The sequence below is a fragment of the Magnolia sinica genome, chromosome 16 (assembly GCF_029962835.1).
Source record: "Magnolia sinica isolate HGM2019 chromosome 16, MsV1, whole genome shotgun sequence".
Taxonomy (NCBI): Eukaryota; Viridiplantae; Streptophyta; class Magnoliopsida; order Magnoliales; family Magnoliaceae; genus Magnolia; species Magnolia sinica.
Window position 1 is genome coordinate 1,967,763 of NC_080588.1, and position 19,694 is coordinate 1,987,456.

The window sequence follows — 19,694 nt, forward strand, 5'->3', positions numbered from 1 at the left end:
AAGAATCAAAGAAGAAATATTTGATGGTTCTGCTCATCAGAATATCTTAGACAACAACCCTAAGATTGTGTCTGGAACTCTCTAAATTTTGTAAGTAGTTTCTTAACTCAATTACATTATGCAAAAATTGATGTAGGATGATGGAAATTACCCTAAGATGCAAGATGAGAGATTAATTTACACATTAATTTCAACAATCAACATGTAAAATCAAACATAACCACATAATATATTCAAAAATTCAGATTTCTAACACAAAAGTCCTAGGTTATCACATACGCGGTGCATGGAAATATAAAATAATTCAATAGTGGTCCACTTAGAAGTATGGACTTCCAATCTAGTGTGGGTGGTGCAACAACCACATAGATAGACAAAGACGTAGGCAAAATTTTGGTTTGGAGAAAGTTTCACAAAAATTCAGATTTTTATTAGGGTTTTGTATTCATGGATGGAGATTTAAGAATGAGGTTTTTAAGGATTCAAAGGATATAGGGATTAGAAAGTTTTGGAGGAAAATCAAAGAGGGAAAACCTCAAATGGGGGCCCACACGTGTTTATGTAAAGGAGAAGAAAGAGAGGGAGGATTGAGTGGGGTTTTAATGGGTTTAGAAGGTTGTAATGGAAGGGGAAAAAGGAAGACACGAGAAGAAGAATAATAACTTTTGAAGAAGAGAAAGAGGAAGGATGTATCTTGGGGAATCCACCACCAAACAAGCTTCCAAAATTCCACAATTCAATTGGAAGGGAGGGTTTTTTTGACAAATCTTAAAATACAAGAGAGCCTCTCTTTTTTCTTTCTTCTCAATAATACCACTAGGGTTGGACCTCCACTCCCCGTGCTTTTATAATTAAAAATTTGGAATAATTACAACTATGCCACTCACCTAAGCGAAATGACCCATCATCCAAAATAAGAAAATTAAAACATTTATTATTAATCTCAACCATAAAATAAATCCTAAAAACAACAAAAAACATTAAAAAAAAAAGCAAAATCAGAGTCCAAGGGGCTTAAATCTAAAAGATTCGGTGGCCCGATGGCCTGATTGACAAGATCTAACAGTTGGATCGACACGAAATAAAAATCCTATGACTAAAATGGTCTTCTAAGCACCCCACATGCATCATGCTAAAGTGGAGTCTTCCTGATGCACGTCTAATGCATGTGGGGTTTTCAAAATGGCCCGGCGGGCCCTATCTTTAACTTGTCTCCCATCCACAAATAAAGCTGCGTTGATGTGGGGTGGTCGTCTCTCTCTCGTACACCCGAGTAGGTCCTTTGATGTCCCCATAAAAAAAATAAATCTATACATGCATATGCATGAGTTTATGGATGTGCAAACAATTGAAATGTTAGATAGGACGAGAATTCCCAGAAAATGAGTCATCATATGAGTTTATGCATGAGCACACAACTAAAATAGTGGGCATGCATAAAATTCCCAGAAATGAATCATCACTGTCACCATATTCCTTTCCCATCTATTAAGGGTTATGAAACCTGCACCCCCCCCCCCCCCCCCAAAAAAAAAAAAAAAGAAAGAAAAAGAATAGTAATTAGTGATATTAGCAACTTGCTTCTACAATAATGGAGGTCAATGTTATCTCTGTGATGTCCTAAACTTAGAGTATAGGATAGTTATAAGACTAGCCATGCTTTATGGGACAAAATGTTGGCGGCATAAGGAACAACATGTTCATAGGATTAGTGATGCAGGACGGTCTAAACTAGAATGCATGTGTGAGTACAAAAATGATCCAGCGAAATAAACTAAGCAAATTAATTGAAATATTCACATTCCACATCATATGAAAGATAATAATAAAGGGAACATGCAATGGTTGTAGACCATCATCACAATCCTGCAGTACCATATTCAAATCATGCATGGATTGGATCCGGCGAGGGATGGGACCTCCCCATCTTACATGGTTTCAATCCAACAATCAATGAAGCTTCTCTAGTCCAGGAAATCAAAGGATTTCTGGAATAGAGACGACTGGAAAATCTGAGAGGGTTGGGATCAATTCTCAGATTTTCAAGGTCAATAGCAACAAAAAAAAAAAGAAAAGAAAAAGACTAGGCATAAAATGAGAAGAAAAAGGTTGGAAGGCTAGAAATAGAAGTTAGAAGAAGAGAAGAGATTAGGGGAAGAGAAGAACTTACCATAGAGAGAAAGGGGAAGGAGACACCAAGCTTTCATTAAAAAAAATATTATTAGGTTTAGGGTAGAGATCACTCTATTTATAAAATTTAGATTTAAAAGGAAATGACTAAAGTACCCCTATAACAAAAGTAAAAAATAAAGGCGCAAAACAAAGCTTTCTAAATAAAATAAAAAATAAAAAATCATGTGTAACATATCAGTCATCTAACTCATCCTACACGTGTGCCCTCCTAATGTGGGGCCTTCAATTAATCCAATGACATGTGTAAGGTCTTCAAAATCATCCTTAGTTTTGCAATTAACCAGATATTCAAAATCACCATTTACTTGTGCAAGTAACCATATCTTCGAAATCATCCTCGGTTGTGCCATGAACCATCATTGAGCCATAAAGATGTATTCGTCGGCTGCGTTCGTCTTTGATAAACTTTGAAGGGTATGATGTCCGCATCAACTCTCCTTGGGTGAAAAGAATTTGGCTCCGAGGAATTAAAACTTTTGTGCGTCTCGAGAAGGTCCGGATCAATCTATTGTAGTTCCGCTTCTGTAAGCCACATGGAATTGGATGATGGTTTGTTCTTCCATTTGACAAGGTACCTTTGGAAGCCCCCATCTCTTGTGGAAACAATCTCCTCATCCACTATCCCTTCAATCTCTTCCTGACGGTCAATTGATGGTGGAAGGGGTGGAGTAGGTTGAGAAGTAAATTCGGAAAGTGGCCAAGGATGGGAAGAAGAAACAATAGAAGGGTTAGGAGTTAGGACAAAGGACTAGATCTTCTACATTGATCGTCAGATTTATTCCCATTTTAGGTGGAAGGTCTACCCTATACGCATTAGACCTAATTTTACACAATACTTTGAATGGTCCAGTACTGCGAGCTTGTAATTTCTTAGTGAAACTCGGAAGAAACCGCTCTGGTCTAATCCTAAGCATTACATAATCCCCTTCATTAAATTCTGTCCACCTACGATGTTGGTCAGTTGAACATTTATAATTATCATTACTCACATTTATTCGCTGTCTAACATGTGCATGCAAATCATGAATGTGTCATGCAAATGCATCGGCGGACTCAAAAGATCTTTGGGTAACTGACGTGGGTAACAAGTCTATGGGCATCCGAGGTTCGTACCCACTAACAATTTCAAATGGACTCAACCCTGTAGATCTATTGACTGAACTATTGTAGGCGAACTCGGCTATAGGTAGAATCAAATCCCAAGTTTTCACATGTTCACCCACTAAGCATCGTAAGAGGTTTCCAAGGCCGCGATTAACCACCTTAGTTTGGCCATCAGTTTGGGGGTGGTATGCAGTAGAAAATTGCAAACGTATTCCCATCATGTGCCATAATGTCTTCCAAAAATAGATGGTAAATCTAACATCACGGTCAGACACTTTGGTCTTAGGTAAACCATGGAGTCGGACCACACCATCGAAAAAGACTAGAAATATTAAACGCATCCGAAGTTTTAGAACATGGGATGAAATGCGCCATCTTAGAGAAGCGGTCCACAACAACAAAAATGGAATCGTGCTTTTTAATCATCTTGGGAAGCACAAGCATGAAACCACACTAATATCTTGCCACAGGGCATGTGGCACAGGTAATGTTGTATATAATCTAGAAATTTTCTTTTGTTGTTTCGCCATCTAACACGTTCTACACTGCCCTAAAATTTTGGCGACATCTCGTTTGAGACTTGGCCAGTAGAAACGATCCTTTACGAGGGCAATAGTCTTATCGCGGCCAAAGTGACCAGTTATCCCTCTCGAATGAAGCTCCCAGATGAGGAATTCACGGAGGGACGTACGGGGAATACATAAACGATTTCCTTTAAAAAGGAATCCATCTCTCAAAACGAAATCCACCGCACTTTGCTGATCATTCAAGAGTGACGTATAGGTACCCCCAAAATCTGGACATGTGGGGTACTCATCTCTCAGTTGCTCAAAGCCGACAACTCCTAAACAAAGAATTGAGCAACGCTACTTTACAACTATGGGCATCGGCTGGTTTATTCTCTACTTCGGCCTTGTATTTCAAGACAAACAAATACTCTTGAAGGAACGCAACCCATTCGCATGCCTTGGGTTAAGTTTCTTCTAGGAGTGAAGATAACGTAAGGCCTCGTGATCAGAGAATAAGACAAATTCTTGCAGTAGGAGGTAGTGGCGCCAATGTCTCAAAGACTGCACTATTACATAAAATTCCTTATCATAGGTAGAGTATTTTTGTTTTGCCTCATTCAATTTCTCACTAAAATAGGCAACAGGATGACCCTCTTGATTCAGGACTCTACCTATACCAACACCAGATGCATCACACGCAACTTCAAAGACCTTAGAAAAGTCGGGAAGGCGCATGATGGGAGCTTCGACCATCTTGTCCTTAATTTCTTTGAAAGCCTTAATTGCGGCTTTCGACCACACAAATTCTCCCTTCTTCATACACTCTGTAATGGGAGCCATAATCGTGCTAAAACTCCTAATGAACCGACGATAGAATGTGGCTAAGCCATGGAAGCTTCGCACTTCATGGATGTTCCTTGGTTCAGGCCAATCAACTATGGCCTTGACTTTCTCTGTGTCTCCAAGCATCCCTTTTGCTGACACTATAAATCCTAAGAACACAACCTGATTGGACATGAACGAACATTTTTTAAGGTTAGTGTATAATTTCTCCGCCCTAAGGACGCTACAGGCCAACTTCAAATGTTCAAGGTGTGATTCTCTAGTGGTGTTATAGATTAAGATATCGTCGAAGTACACCACTAAGAATTTTCCCATGAACGGTCTCAAGATCTAGGTCATCTCCCGCATGAAAGTGCTGGGTGCGTTAGTCAAGCCAAAAGGCATGACCAACTACTCATATAGCCCATCCTTCATCTTAAAGGCTGTCTTCCATTCATCACCGGGGCGTATATAGATTTGGTGATACCCACTCTTGAGATCTATTTTAGAGAAAATGTTGGATTTAACCATCATGTCTAACATGCCATCATGCCTAGATATAGGAAACCTATACTTGATCGTGATTTTGTTGATGGCTTTACTGTCCACACACATGCGACAAGTGCCGTCTTTCTTAGGTTTCGGTAAAGCGGGTATGGCACACGGGCTCATGCTCTCCTGGATGAAACCCTTTCGCAGGAGCTCATATACCTGTTTCTTCAACTCTGTATGCTCTGCAGGGTTCATTCTATAGTGAGGAAGATTTGGTAGAGTCGACCCAGGGACAAGATCAATGGCATGCTGGATGTCCCTTTTAGGTGGTAACTCATCCGGCAAATCCCCAGGGAATACATCTCTGTACTCCTCTAAGACCGGAGCTACCTCGTGGGGTAACCCTACTGGTACCTCTCGTGTAGCCTCTCTAGCCACTAAGGCATACATTGTAGAATTCTCCTTAGTCTCTCTTTTAAACTCGTTAGCTGTGATGATGTCGAGAGACTTGGGTGTGGCTTTCCTCACTTCTTTAGGCTCACTAGCCTTCTCACCTTTCTTCTGTGCAGTGTTTTGTGGTGATATAGGATTAATTTTGATCTTCTTGCCATTATGCATGAAAGTACATGCATTAGAATGGCCGTAGATCGTGACGTCATTATCGAATAGCCACGGTCTGTCTAGGATGATGTGACCTACATCTATGGGCAACACGTCACACCACAGGGACTCCTTATAAGACCCGAACTCGATGGGTACAAACCATTGATGTGTGATAGGAAGGGAAGTCTTGTCTACCCATGAGACTTTGTACGGGTTAGGATGAGGGGTGGCCTCTAACTTTAGACGGCCGAAGGTGCTAGTGGAAATTACATTCTGGCAACTCCCACTGTCCACTATCACCTTACAATTTTTCTCGCCACACTTGGCGATCGTGTAGAAGATAGTGTTGCGACGCCGGTCAACACTACTTCTAGTCTGGGCTAGCACACACCTGACAACTGCAAGTGTGGCATCATCACCCACCTCATCCTCATCACTCAATAATCCTACGGGCTGATATTCTTCGACTTCAGAGTCGCCCTGATCATACTCACTATCCTGGGAATCGCCTATGACTAAGGCTTTTCCTTTGCTCTTAGTGGGATATTGAGTTGCAAAATGGCTAATATTCCCACAATCGCAGCATCGCACATTTTGTCCTCCACTTGGACCAGCACCAAGGACGCCTTTTCCCTAGTCATCCCCAGGCCTAAGCAGAACATTTGCTTGTGCCCTGGGTTGATTATCAATGCTGGGTCTAGTTCCCTGAGAACTAGTCCTAACATTAGAGTCTCGGGAATCGAACCGTCTTGTGACGGGAGTCTTTACATACTGCTCTAATTCCTGCACCACTTGGTACATATCGTCCAAATCTGTCACGGGACGAGCCCAAAGCTCAAGCTAAAGATCCGATCGAAGGCCCATCTTGAAATGCGTGAGCGTTATTAGAGGGTCTTCCTCAACGTCACACTGCATCATAAATTCCTCAAATTTTGTGATGTATTCCGTGACAGGCATGGATCCTTGGCGTAAAGATTGCCATTGTTCCAGGAGCTTCTGGCGATAAGAGAGAGGGAGGTACTTCTCTTTTAGCATAGTTTTCATCTCGCTCCATTGGGTAATGGGAGCTCCTCCCACCCGTTCAATCCTACGCTCATTATTGGTCTAATACATCTTTGCTTGCCCCACAAGCTTCATTTTGGCAAACCACACTTGTCGGTTCTCTGACATCTCATGTCACTCAAAATAGTGGTTCATGTCAGCTAACCAATGAAGGAATGCCTTGGGGTCAAAGCGACCATCAAAGCTCGGGGCATCAATCCTGACATTCTTCATGGCCCTCTCGTCAGAATCAAAGTGGTCCTAATATGCCTGTTCTCTACCCACATGCCTACCATTGATGGGGGTTTGTCTTGGGGCTAGCCCTTCACCAACACCACCTACCTGCGACTGCACATTTCCCCCAACAGTGGAGTTCTCCCTTTGGGATGCCTCTAATCACAAGTCTAGCCTTAGTGGCGGTCAGTTTTCGTTCGATATTTTTGTTGGATGTTTCTATGGCAGTTATCTTTTAGAGTAATTGAGTGAGGTGGTCGCTTAATTTAATTACTCATTACTCATGATGGGGTGTTGGCCAAAACCTTTACCACTTCTAGTGGGCATACACCGAAAACTCGAACTCAATTTTCTTAAGCTCGACTCTTAAGGTTTGAACAGACCTCAATATGGATGTATGATCCTATTTCTATATGATGTATGAATGCTGCAGATTTTCAGATTTAACTAGAATGAAAACACAAATCTGGAAATTCAGATTTATATCTCACGGGACTGTGAATCTGAAAAATCAGGTTCGCAATTTCTGTGGGATGTAGATTTGGAATTATCTAGACAATCCTAGATGAGAAAACGGATGATCCTAAGTTCAGATAACTCGATCTAACAAAAACTATGCAAAACCTAAAGCTTTGATACCAAATTTGATGCAGGACGGTCTAAACTAGAATGCATGTGTGAACACAAAATTGATCCAGCGAAATAAACTAAGCAAATCAATTGAAATATTCACATTCCACATCATATGAAAGATAATAGTAAATGGAACATGCAATGATTGTAGACCATCATCACAATCTTGCGGTATCGTATTCAAATCATGCATGGATTGGATTCGGCGAGGGATGGGACCTCTCAATATTGCATGGTTTCAATCCAACAATCAATGAAGCTTCTCTAGTCCAGGAAATCAAAGGATTTCTGGAATAGGGATGGCTGGAAAATCTGAGAGAGGGTTGGGATCAATTCTCAGATTTTCAAGGTCAATAGCAACAAAAAAAAAGAAAAAGAAAAAGACTAGGCATAAAATGAGAAGAAGAAGGTTGGAGAGGTAGAAATAGAAGTTAGAAGAAGAGGAGATTAGGGGAAGAGAAGAATTTACTGCAGAGAGAAAGGGGAAGGAGGCACCAAGCTTCAATTAAAAAAAATAAAATTATTAGGTTTAGGGTAGAGAGCACTCTATTTATAAAATTCGGATTTAAAAGGAAATGACTAAAATACTCCTATAACAAAAGTAAAAAATAAACGTGCAAAACAAAGCTTTTTAAAATTAAAAAAAATAAAAAATCATGTGTAACAGATTATTCTTCTAACTCATCCTACACGTGTGGCCTCCTAATGTGGGGCCTTCAATTAATCCAATGGCATGTGTAAGGTCTTCAAAATCATCCGTAGTTTTGCAATTAACCAGATCTTCAAAATCATCATTTACTTGTGCAAGTAACCATATCTTCAAAATCATCCTCGGTTGTGCCATGAACCATCATTGAGCCATAAAGATGTATTCGTCGGCCGTCTTTGTCTTTGATAAACTTTGAAGGGTATGATATCCGCATCAATTAGTGTAGCTAAAATGAGGATGTTGAGATGGATGAGTGCAAAGATGACGAAGGGTAAGAGTTAGAAATGAATGCATTTGTGGGAACATATGAGTAGCACCAATAGGTAATGCGATGAGGAAAGTCATCTTATATGGTTTGGTCATTTGCAACGGAGACCAAGAACTGCACCGGTACGGATTGAGTTGGTGCAAGTGGAAGGCTCTAAAGGGCAAAGGGGAAGGCCCGAAAGACATGGGTGGAGATAGTATGAAAAGACTTTATGACCCATGATCTAACTGAAGTTATGACACTTGATAGAGTGGAATGGCAGAAAAGGGTTCATGTAGCGTACTCAAATTAGTTGGGATAAGGCTTAGATGATGATGACAACGATGATCCTACAATGGAGGTATATTGATGCAGGAACATGTGATGGCCTAACCCTAGATGCATGTATAATTAGGATGACGAGATTCAAATAAATTAATTAATCAACCAACCGTTTTTAATCAAAGGGATTAGGCAAATCTCAACACAAAGATGAGATCATTCCGTCAGGATCATATCCTTTAGCATAAAATCACATAAACAGTAAAAAAGGGAGGACTTGGGGATATGAGGATATCCCAGATCTATCATAAGACAATCCACGGCTAAGTTTGGATATGATTCTATTGACTATCCATCCCTCTTTTCCGTTTAAATTAAAAGGGAATACCCAGAAGAACGAAAGGGATGAAGAAGGGAGGGTTCGAGATGAAGAAACTGCGGGTTCTTTGTCATCAAAAGAAAAGAAGGCGAATTTCTTACCTTTCCTGCACCTCAAAGATCTAGGAAGAAGGAAACCCGAAACTGGCGTGAAATTCTCAACACCCAAGGGCCAATCCTGAAACTTTAATCTCTTGATAAACGAGGAAGAAAAAAATATGAATTTCTATTCATTCAATAATAATTAAAATAGGGTTTCTCACAATGTATATATAAGCCATGAAAAAAGTAAAAGTGCATTAAAGCCCCCGAAAACAAGAAAAATAACAAAAAGATGAAAAAAAAGTGCACTAAAGCTCCTAAAAACAAGGAAAAGAACAAAAAACGCCCAAAACTAAAACACCCGTGCGACAGGGTGTGAAATCCGCCCCATGGGCGGTCATGCCATTCCTGCACTCGTAGCGTGTCAAAAAATGGGTCCGATGGACCCGGTACCCATCCACATCAACTCCTCCGCTCCAGCACTCTGTCGGCGACGCCTCCTCCTCTGGTACACTCTAAAGGGTGCACCATTGATGTCTGCATCATATATTTGAGACACTTTAATTTAATTGCTTCTAATTGTTTATTTAATGAGTTTTAAGGAGCTATGTAGGCTTTTAAAGACCATTGAAGTGTACTGTCACGTTACTGTTGAGGACTCCATTTTTTTGTCTTTGGCATATCTTGAGAATTGTGGTTTAGGGTATGCTGGTTCTAATCTCCCTTGATTTATTTATTTATTTTTTATTTTTATGAAGGGCTCTCCCTTGAAAATTTTGGATAGAAGCTTGAGAAGAAATTCAGGTTGTGTTGTCATTGATGGCATTATAGCGGATGAGGAATGGAGTGTTAGAAGGGTGTTTAAGGTCCTATAGGTGTATGTGAATCAAATGAAGTAAAAATTAGGGACATGTGGACTAGTGTCAAGGAGCTCTTCCAAATCCACCCGGGTCCAATGAGAATTGAATGTGGCTTCCTAAATGCATTGTGATGGGTTACTCTTAAGTACCTCGCACACACCATTTTGATAAATATCACTTAGATTTTTAAAATCTTGCCATGTTTTGGCAAAATTTGATCAAACGAGATAATCACGATAATATCGTGAGATTTTCAAAATCTGGACGGTTTTTAAATTTTCGAAATTTTGTTGTGAACTTAATGTGATTTTAAAGAAAAAATTATAAATCATTTTACACCTATTTTAAAACGAAATTTAAAATCATTTCTTAATTAAAGAATCTTTTAATTTTTTATTTTTATCAAGATTATCCTGATAATAGTGTGAGGAAATACATAAAATTTTAAAACCTCATGAGAAATTCCTGGGTGGAGAAATTGCTAAGAATGAGATTTGTCACTATGGTAGGCACAAATCGAGTAGATTCAACCCTTCTAGGAAGAAACGATTGTCCTGAATTAAGGGAAAGAAAAATCTAGATTTTAATACATCAAAAGTAGAGTTCAAAAGCAAGAACTCTTATCCTCTAATGGAGAAGAGCACAAGGTTGAAGAAGATCCACATGCCATAGTTTCTTTGCAGAGCTTTGGCCTCCCAGACATATCACCCCAACTTTTTTCTTAGATGAACCTTAGAAGAGGATGATGGTCTCATCTCTCTCCACAAAACTCTAGAAAGGGAAAAGGAAAGGTTCCAAGTTGTGTTGGGTGTGGGATCCCCAGGACCTTATTTATAGGCTTTGTTAGGTAAAAATCGGTGTCCTTAATTACAAAGAGTGTCATCACTCCTTATAACAAGGGGGTTAGAAATGTCCTGAGCCTTGCATTCCAATTGTTCTTCTTTCCACATATAATCACTTAGAGCATCATGTGGGCATGGGTGTCAAAGCAGGCCCACTCAACTGATCTTGAAGTTTCACCATTGGATGTGTAATCAACCAAGACTTTGACAAAACTTTTTATAAAAGAACAATAAAGCAATTCTTTCTAAAAGACACTTTAGAAAAAAACATTTTTGGACCAAAAGATGACATGTTGGCATGATCTAACTGGCTCGATGACTACAAAATGATCTTCACAAGTGCACAATCATTTGAAGAGAATAATGTGGTGGATGGGTTCACACTTCACATGGGCATACATAGTTTTTCTTTCGAAAGACCCAATAACACAACTATTGCCCCTCATTAGGACTCACTTTATGTCTAACCCTCATCTCTAACCCACAGTTCAAGGGATCTGACAAATTGGGCACATGAAGTTTTTTATTATTATTTTAAACGATGATAATTTCATTAAAAGAAAGGCCGCAACCAAAATATACAAAAATACAACATATACAATTAAAGATCAAAACTTTCGCCAACAGTCCTGGAATTCGGGACAAGATATTTGACTCTGATGCCCAATCCATAACATGGAGTTTAGCCCTTCTAAAAACATCTATTGCTCTCCACTTTTTATTTCTGAAGCATCAATCATTTCTTTCCTACCATAATGCCCATAACCCTGCTAACTTACTATCATGCCCCGAAATTCGGAACCCAAGTACAACAAGTCTGATCCCAAGTTCTAGGGTGTGAAGTATATTTCATGCGTTCATTCAACACATTTACATTCAATACATCATGCATCAACACCAAACCAAAATTAAACCATCCAAACAATACGAGCTAAACTTAAAAATTAAATTCAAATTCAAAACTTCAAGTTCATTCTACTACTACTATCAAACTCTCACTTAATAGTCTCTATTCCCATCCTATTACAACTTGCTCAAATAAAAATGAATAAATCATAGCTAAACTAATGGTTATGCTTTAATAGAAGTAGTTGTCAAGGTACTCGGCTTCTGCTGCTCCCTCCTGAAAACCCATAAGAGTTATCATAATTGGGTGAGCTAGAAGCCCAATGAGATCATATCCACCACAATCGAATTCCAATAGATATATGATTTGAACCAATTCCAGGATGGATAAAGTTGAACAGGATAATAGCAGAATAACGTCATATATAAATCCATACAGAGATGCCATGAATGAACCACGATTGTCATGATGTCACGTATGCAATTGTGAATGCATAAGTATATTTTATTGATCAGATGTCCACAAACTTGCATGGCTCCGACATCAGGAACTTGTTGCAAGTCAACCATGCTTACCTAACCGGTCCAGCAAGTCTTGTACACTAACAAGATCTCGTACGACTTTGACATCAGGAACTTGTTGTAAATCAACCATGCTCATCTAGCTAGTCCGATGATGCGGCAAATCAACTATGCTCATCTAGACGGTCCGACGATGCGGCAAATAAACCATGCATGCCAGTGAGCAAATCAACCATGCGTCATTCATCCAACCGAGATAATCCACCATGCTCAATAAACCAATGGAGCAACAAGATCTCGCATGGCGCTAACATTAAGAACTTGTCACAAATTAGTCATGCTCACCTAACCGGTCCAGTAAGGCGGTAAATCAACCATGCACGTTAGTGAGCAAATCAACCATGCATCACCAATCCAACCGAGCAAATCAACCATGCTCAATAAAACCATGGCGCAACAAGATCTTGCATGGCTCTGACATTAGGAACCTGTCACAAATCAATCATGCTCACCTAACTGGTCCAGCGAGGTGGCAAATCAACCATACACACCAGTGAGCAAATCAACTATGCATCACCAAACTGTCGTCCATTCAAAAAGTAATTTCAAATAAAATAATGTATGAATTTCATGAAGATGAAAGCACTTCTCAACCATACACGCCAATGAACTCAATACTTCAAATTCAAGCACGCCATGTTCATGATGTATGTAATGTCTGTGATTAGATAGTTCAACAACTAATCCTTAAATCTATGATCAATCAAAGGAGGAATTTCTATTGCTATGGGAAAATACAAAGGGCAACATTCAGGATTCCAGTTTTCCCACAAAAGGGCTATTCCAAGGAAGGGGCAATGTAAGGGGCACACTCAAATCTTTGAAAATAGAGCATTGGTAGTCAAGGAAGTCCTTGAGTCAAGGAAGAAAAGTAAGGGGCTTTTCCTCCAAGCGAAAGGTTTAAACCCGAGACATAAGGCTAGGCCCGGACCAATGGCGCTTTTAATCTACATCTAAAATCCGACGAAGGAGAGAGTCAAGGGAAATGATCATCTACTTAAGATCTTAGAACATATATCACGAATGAAACTTGTAAAATTTAAACTGAAGCTATTGATTTCAAGTTATTAGAACAAGCAGAGAACGGACTGGAAGGAAATCAAGGAGGGAGGATCACTCACCTGGTCGTTGAGGTTCTTGACCTGAACTTGATCTAAGTTGGACTGACTCGCTTGTGACTCACTGAGTCACCTAGTGAGTCAACTTGACTCGATTTCTCTCTTCTTCTCTTCTTCTCTTCTTTCTCTTTTTCTCCATCTCCTTCTCTCCTTCTCCTTCCTTCTTCCTCTAAATCTACAACTAGCGAGGGTAGTGAACTCGAATTGGTTGAACTTGACTCGATGAGTTGGTGAGTTGAACTAGATTCTGCTCTCTCTCTCTCTGATTTTCTTTCTTTTGTACTGGTTCCTTGGTCATTTGTCGAGTGAAGTTTTTATAGACCTCAATTTTTTGTAGGGTTCTGGAATCTTTGATTTGAAGACCGACTCGACGTGCGAACATGTTACGCATTGAGTTTCAAACAATGACTCCATATGCAGTTTTTGGTCTTATTTTTTCTTCTACTACAGATGGGGTCTGATCTGGTTGAAGTATGGGGGTTGAATGGTGACCAGATGACCTATGTCCTGTGCGGTTTGGATTCCTTATCAGGGGTTGCGCTGGGTTCAATGGTGATGGGGCTATTGGCAGAGAAGAAGGTGGTCGGTAATGACAGTTTCCCCCCATCACACAACTTTTTGATTCGAAGTTACTGGATGGTTTAGATGAGCCATGCGAAGCTTGTCGGTCCCGCCAAACCAAGCTTCAATGAAGTTTTTACGGCGGGTTTGGGGTTGGAAGTTTTCGGCTTCCATCACTACGCGTGACTGAGAATTTCGGCAACGAACACATTGATGTGTATTCTCTTGATTTCTTGCACAAAGAGGAATTGAAACGGATGGTCTGGATTATCCAAACCTTCCTTTTGTAATGACAAGGGATCAGTGAAGGACTCCACTGCACTCGTTTTCAAGCAGTGGCGAAACCGTGACATCTGTTGATATCCTCTGTATTGAACGGTTGAGAACCGCTGATTGAAGGGTTTGGATTCATTGATGGATATCCACTTGGATTGTAGGTGGAATTAGAAAAGAAAATTGATAGGAAGGATGCTCGAAATCCGGTTTTCCAGCATCGCATGCGCTCTCACGTACGCTAACCTGCTTGGTCAAGTTCACACGTGAGAACAACCCAAAGTTAGGTTATTCCTTGATCATTTTTATGGTATTCAGTGGCCCTCTCATCGAGTGTTTTAGATTGCCGGAATCCAACTTAAATCAATTATTTTGAATTGAATAGCTAGAAAAGATCCGATTTGAAATTAACGGTCGGATCCCTTTTAAAATTGAAATCCAAGTGGACTACAACAATCTTTAGGGTAAGTGTAGGTATACGGGCCTTCCATATCAACAGTCGGATCGCGATCCGTTGGAGTGAGGGTGTATGACATTGGTTATATGTGCAATTACTGACTCCATTTTGGAACCTGGAGATTGTAGGACACGTAGAATTCTTCCTGGGAATCGGTAAATCTACCAACTCGTTTTTTAGAATCCAGTCGGAAATTTTTTTCATACTTCTAGAGATCCGATCCTCGTTTGATTTCTTGTGTAGGAATCTAACAACATTAAAGTCCCGCCCAAACACCGTGGTAAATCCCATTTTCTCCGACATGTGTCTTAACTTTGCCCAAAAATCATCATATGTAGTTTTGGTTTGCACATCCCATAAATTGACGTGAACAACCATCTAAATCTGGATGCAATCTCTTTCAGCACCACTGACACAGAAAAGTTTACTGTCCAACAGTCCTCTTTACTATAAATCGATGAATTCCAAATCACTAGAATTCCTCCCGCCGACCCTGTTGCATCTACAACTATCCAATCTTTTTGCTGACCCCACCAAATCGAATTTACCAACCTCTGATCTATTTCCTTCAATTTAGTTTCCTGGAATGCTGCCAACTTAATTTTGTATCTTCTGCATATCTTAACTCATTGTCTTCATTGGCGACTAACTGATCGCACGCGTTCATATTTTCCTCATTCAGATTACTATCTTCCAGACGCACCATATCTCTGTCATTATTTTGAATATGATTTGGGACTATATGCTTTCCCCTTTCTTCAACGAATTCAAAATAGGCCACGTAATCCTCTGGCCTGTCCTCGAAAGTTACCCCCACTAGTCGAGCAACCTCCACCGGCATAGGAAGTGTATGCTCGCTAATTGATACTCGAGCATTCTGGCACTGTGATCCCTATTCAATGCGCCATATCAACATGCATGCACACTCATATTCCACTCAAATTGGCTGGGACCTAGCCGACACTGCACAGGCAGTTATCCAGTACCATGACATCCTTACTGATGTGTTGCCCAAGCCCATCACTGGTTGCAAACACTTTTCCAATGACAAGAAACTGCAAAACCAAATCTCTTCGTGTCAGTGGCCAAACCAGCATGCTTGGCTTGCTACAATTTCATCAGTGGACTCCTTGATTAGAATCAAACAATGCAAGTAAGCTCAACCGAGATTAGAATGAGAAGAGATAATATTACTGAGATGCATTAAGCATAAACCATGTTGTGTGAATCAGGCTTAAAGTGTAGTCTGATTGGATTTTGAGGGCAAAAAAGCCAACATACCTATCCTTGGAAACCAGCTGATTGAATTGCTGAGATTAGGGAACTTTGTGCTACCTAGCCTATGCTCTTTTTCCACATCGCCAGAGGGGAACACACTGGTCAATGCGCTAACACAAGAAGGTACTTTTAGGGCCTCACTTGTTTTTGGAGAGTATCCCCTTTTGTAATGTTCTCTCCTTTTCTTGACAAAGTTTGCCCTTTACTGTAAAAAGATATTTATAACATGGGTGACTTATAAACGCACTATGATTTATGGACTCATTTTGGTTTGAACTGGTTTAAACTCATTTTAGTTTTCAACATGTCTATGATGCGTTATTAACCAAAATTACAATTTTCTTTTTCTTCAGGGGTCAAGGTCATCCCAGCGGCAAATCTCCACCATATTTCGGACCTTCATTGAAGCTGGATTTTGAGCTTGAAATGGTTAGCCCTTAATTACATCATGAGTACCATTCTTATTTGGTTGCTGCTGGTAATTTGTGCGACAGCACAAGAGCAGTTTTAGACAAATGCACACAAGCAATTTTAGATAAGATCTTGAATCATGAGAAATTTGTTTTAGTTTTTCATTACAAGTCCTGTATATTATTGTTTCCACCCTATGCAACTTCTTGTCTATGGGTTGTGATATTGCTTGCAGGCTTCTATCATTGGTCCAGGAAATGACTTAGGCAAGTCTGTGGATGTTAACAAGGCAGCAGATCATATTTTTGGACTTGTTCTGATGAATGACTGGAGTGGTAATCATGGTTTTCTCAATGACATGCTTGTGTTCCTCAGTTTAATTGTGAACTGCATTAACCGGAAGTTGGTTTTGGCAGCAAGGGATATCCAGGCTTGGGAATATGTGCCTCTTGGGCCTTTCCTTGGGAAGAGTTTTGGTGTGGAATCTATCTTTTACTTGTATACATATCTTCATCATCATCTTTATCTCTTCCGGCATTTTGGGACTTGTTTTTTAAGTAGCAGATTGGCAAAAGTTTTGTGATTGGTTGCCCAACAGATATCAACCTTCATCTTTTCCTGAGGTTACAGATCTTCGCGCATGTGTGCATGTGTGTGTGTGTGGGGGTGGGGGTGTAGGCACATGCATTAATAGACAACTGTTTGCAAATTTCCCTTCATTCGTAGGATGCAATAATTGAGCTAATGTGCAAAATGGGGCATGATAGTGTTGGCATTCGAGTGTTGTTTGGTAAACATTCATAGCTGGGGTCCTCGTGTTGCTGGTCACTTGAGCATGTCCTTTCCATTCTGGCCCCAATGGTGGTATTTCTGATGGTATATGTGTGCCATTATGCTTGATGGGTTTGTTTGACTCCTGTGTGCTGTTGATCCTAACTGTTCTCAAATTCTCCTTTGTGGGTAGGACATCATAGTTGGGTTTACTTGCAGCATGATGCATGGCTGTGTTGGCATGTAAGTGGTGATTGGTAGACGTGGATCGTCGGGCCCCTTGCTATTCTTTGCAGCCACTGTTTGAACATGTACTTAAGTACGATCCTCCACGTGAGTGGCTTGTGCTTGGTGGTAATGTTTGGTTACTGCCCTCTATGATCCCACTCCACTTGCTTGCTCTTTAATGTGTGTAGGCCAGGGGTTGGTATTGGGTGGGACTGTGTTGGCATGATAGTTTTGTTGATGTGAGCCTCTGCCATGGTTGGTTTCTGAGAGCCCATGTAAAAGAGGAAGGTCGATGGTTGGTGAGACTCAGTTGTAAAGCTTTTGCCAATCTACTTTTTAAAAGCGAACCCGGAATAACTGGGAGAAGGCTATATATCATTCAAGTGTCTATTTGTCAAGTGTTATTAAGAATACCTGATGCAAAAATTGGGCGATCCATTCATCATGCGGATCACATTGTAGAAAATCATGGATGGTTGTGGATCTGATCCAAAAGACGCGTGGTCCACCTGATGAGTGGATCAGCCTGATGATCTTTGCGCTTGGTGTTCTTCATGGTGGGGACCTTTTGAATGGGTTGGATTTCATATGAGCATGACACATGGGCAATTATGTTCTAGTTGGACTATAACTTGGCTGTCCAACTAATTGCATGTTGTATCTCCTCAGATACACATATACAAGTGTGGTGCATTGGCAATAAAGTGTTGGTTGGACTATAAGTTAGCAGTCAAACTAGTTGCATATGAGATCTCCTCACACAAACACACAGATGGGAAATGATCACATGGAATCGACTCCATGGTAAGTTAACATGGGGTCAAGTTGTTTGGGGCCCACCCTGCTAGTGTATGCCATTCAAACCATCCATCAACTGTGCCCCACCATGAAGATGGGATGCCCCAAAACCGGGCTAATCTAGATCTTTGGTGGGCCACAACATAGAAAACAATGTAAAATTGTGCCCATAACCACTAATTTCAGGTGATGGGGCCCACTTGATGATTGTATTGGCTTGAATTTTGGCGCGCCCCATATTTATGGTTGGGCACACCATTTCGATGGGTTGGATGCCATAGAGACACCATTTATAGCTTTTGAGTGGTTGTCTGATTTTCTCTATGGTGTGGTCGATTTGTTGATTGGATTAACTTCTTTGTTGGGGCATCCCCACCTGATTGTCCTTTTGGATGGGTTTGATTGCATTCACAGCATAGTGTGCCCCAAACAGCTCGTGTACACACTACATGCGTGCATAGTGCCAGTGGTGGGGGCGATACCTTGGTAGTTTCACTGTATTTGGTGCCCTTGTTACTTCCCCCCCACCCCCGCGCATAATTTAATGCTCAATTCATGTTTGCAGGTACAACGATATCCCCTTGGATTGTGACTCTAGATGCTCTGGAACCTTTTGCTTGTGAGGCTCCCAAACAGGTCTAAACCTCTTCATTTCTAGCACTTAGGAGTTTATGACTTCATGTTTCTTCCCTGGAATTGCTTTGTCACTTTGTCAAGTACTCAAGCATAGAAGGTTGTGAATTTTGGAGGCAGTACCAAATAAATAATTCTCTTAAGATGTAAAAGAACTTAATAGTTAGTTATAATATATTGGTTGTTACTTGCAGGAGCCTCCTCCATTGCCATATCTTGCTGAAAAGAAATCCAAGAACTACGACATTCCCTTAGAGGTGCTTGTATATATGTTTTTGTGTATTTTCTAGTTTAGTGACTGTTTCTTTAATGTGATTTGTATGAAATATCTAGAACTCATTTTCCTTCTTCATTCCGACTTACAATCTGCTTGTAAAGAATGAGGATTTTTAAAAGTATGTACAAAATACAAGTATTACAGCATGTAGAGGTAGTGATTCTAATGCGGCGGCATTTTCGTACCGGGCTCGAGTAGGGTGGCCTGTGAGATGCAGGGGCACACTCGGGGTGGGCGGCCCGTGGAAACCATGGATTTGGGGCCCGTGTGAGGCGGGTGGCTCATGAGAGGCGGAACCCATGGATTTGGAGCCCATGAGGAGGGTTCGGCCAACGACCTAACCCATGGATTTGGGGCTTGGGCTATGAGATTAAGGGATTAATTTGCCATGTTCTATTAGTTTGAGCTTTTAGAGCAAGTGGTTAATTGTCCTACATCAGATTCCCCAACACAGAAGATATCTAGGGCCC

General features: G+C 40.6%; 1 protein-coding gene across 2 annotated transcripts in view; it reads left to right on the top strand.

The window, feature by feature from the left end:
* The window catches only part of LOC131228660 (fumarylacetoacetase), a 50,628-nt gene that overhangs the window by 16,443 nt on the left and 14,491 nt on the right, over positions 1–19,694 (top strand). For both annotated transcript variants that reach the window (XM_058224477.1, XM_058224476.1), the window contains exons 6-10: positions 16,460–16,535; positions 16,753–16,852; positions 16,934–16,993; positions 18,880–18,950; positions 19,142–19,204. In XM_058224477.1, coding sequence (XP_058080460.1) covers positions 16,460–16,535; positions 16,753–16,852; positions 16,934–16,993; positions 18,880–18,950; positions 19,142–19,204 — 370 coding nt within the window. The remainder of the gene's footprint in view (positions 1–16,459; positions 16,536–16,752; positions 16,853–16,933; positions 16,994–18,879; positions 18,951–19,141; positions 19,205–19,694) is intronic.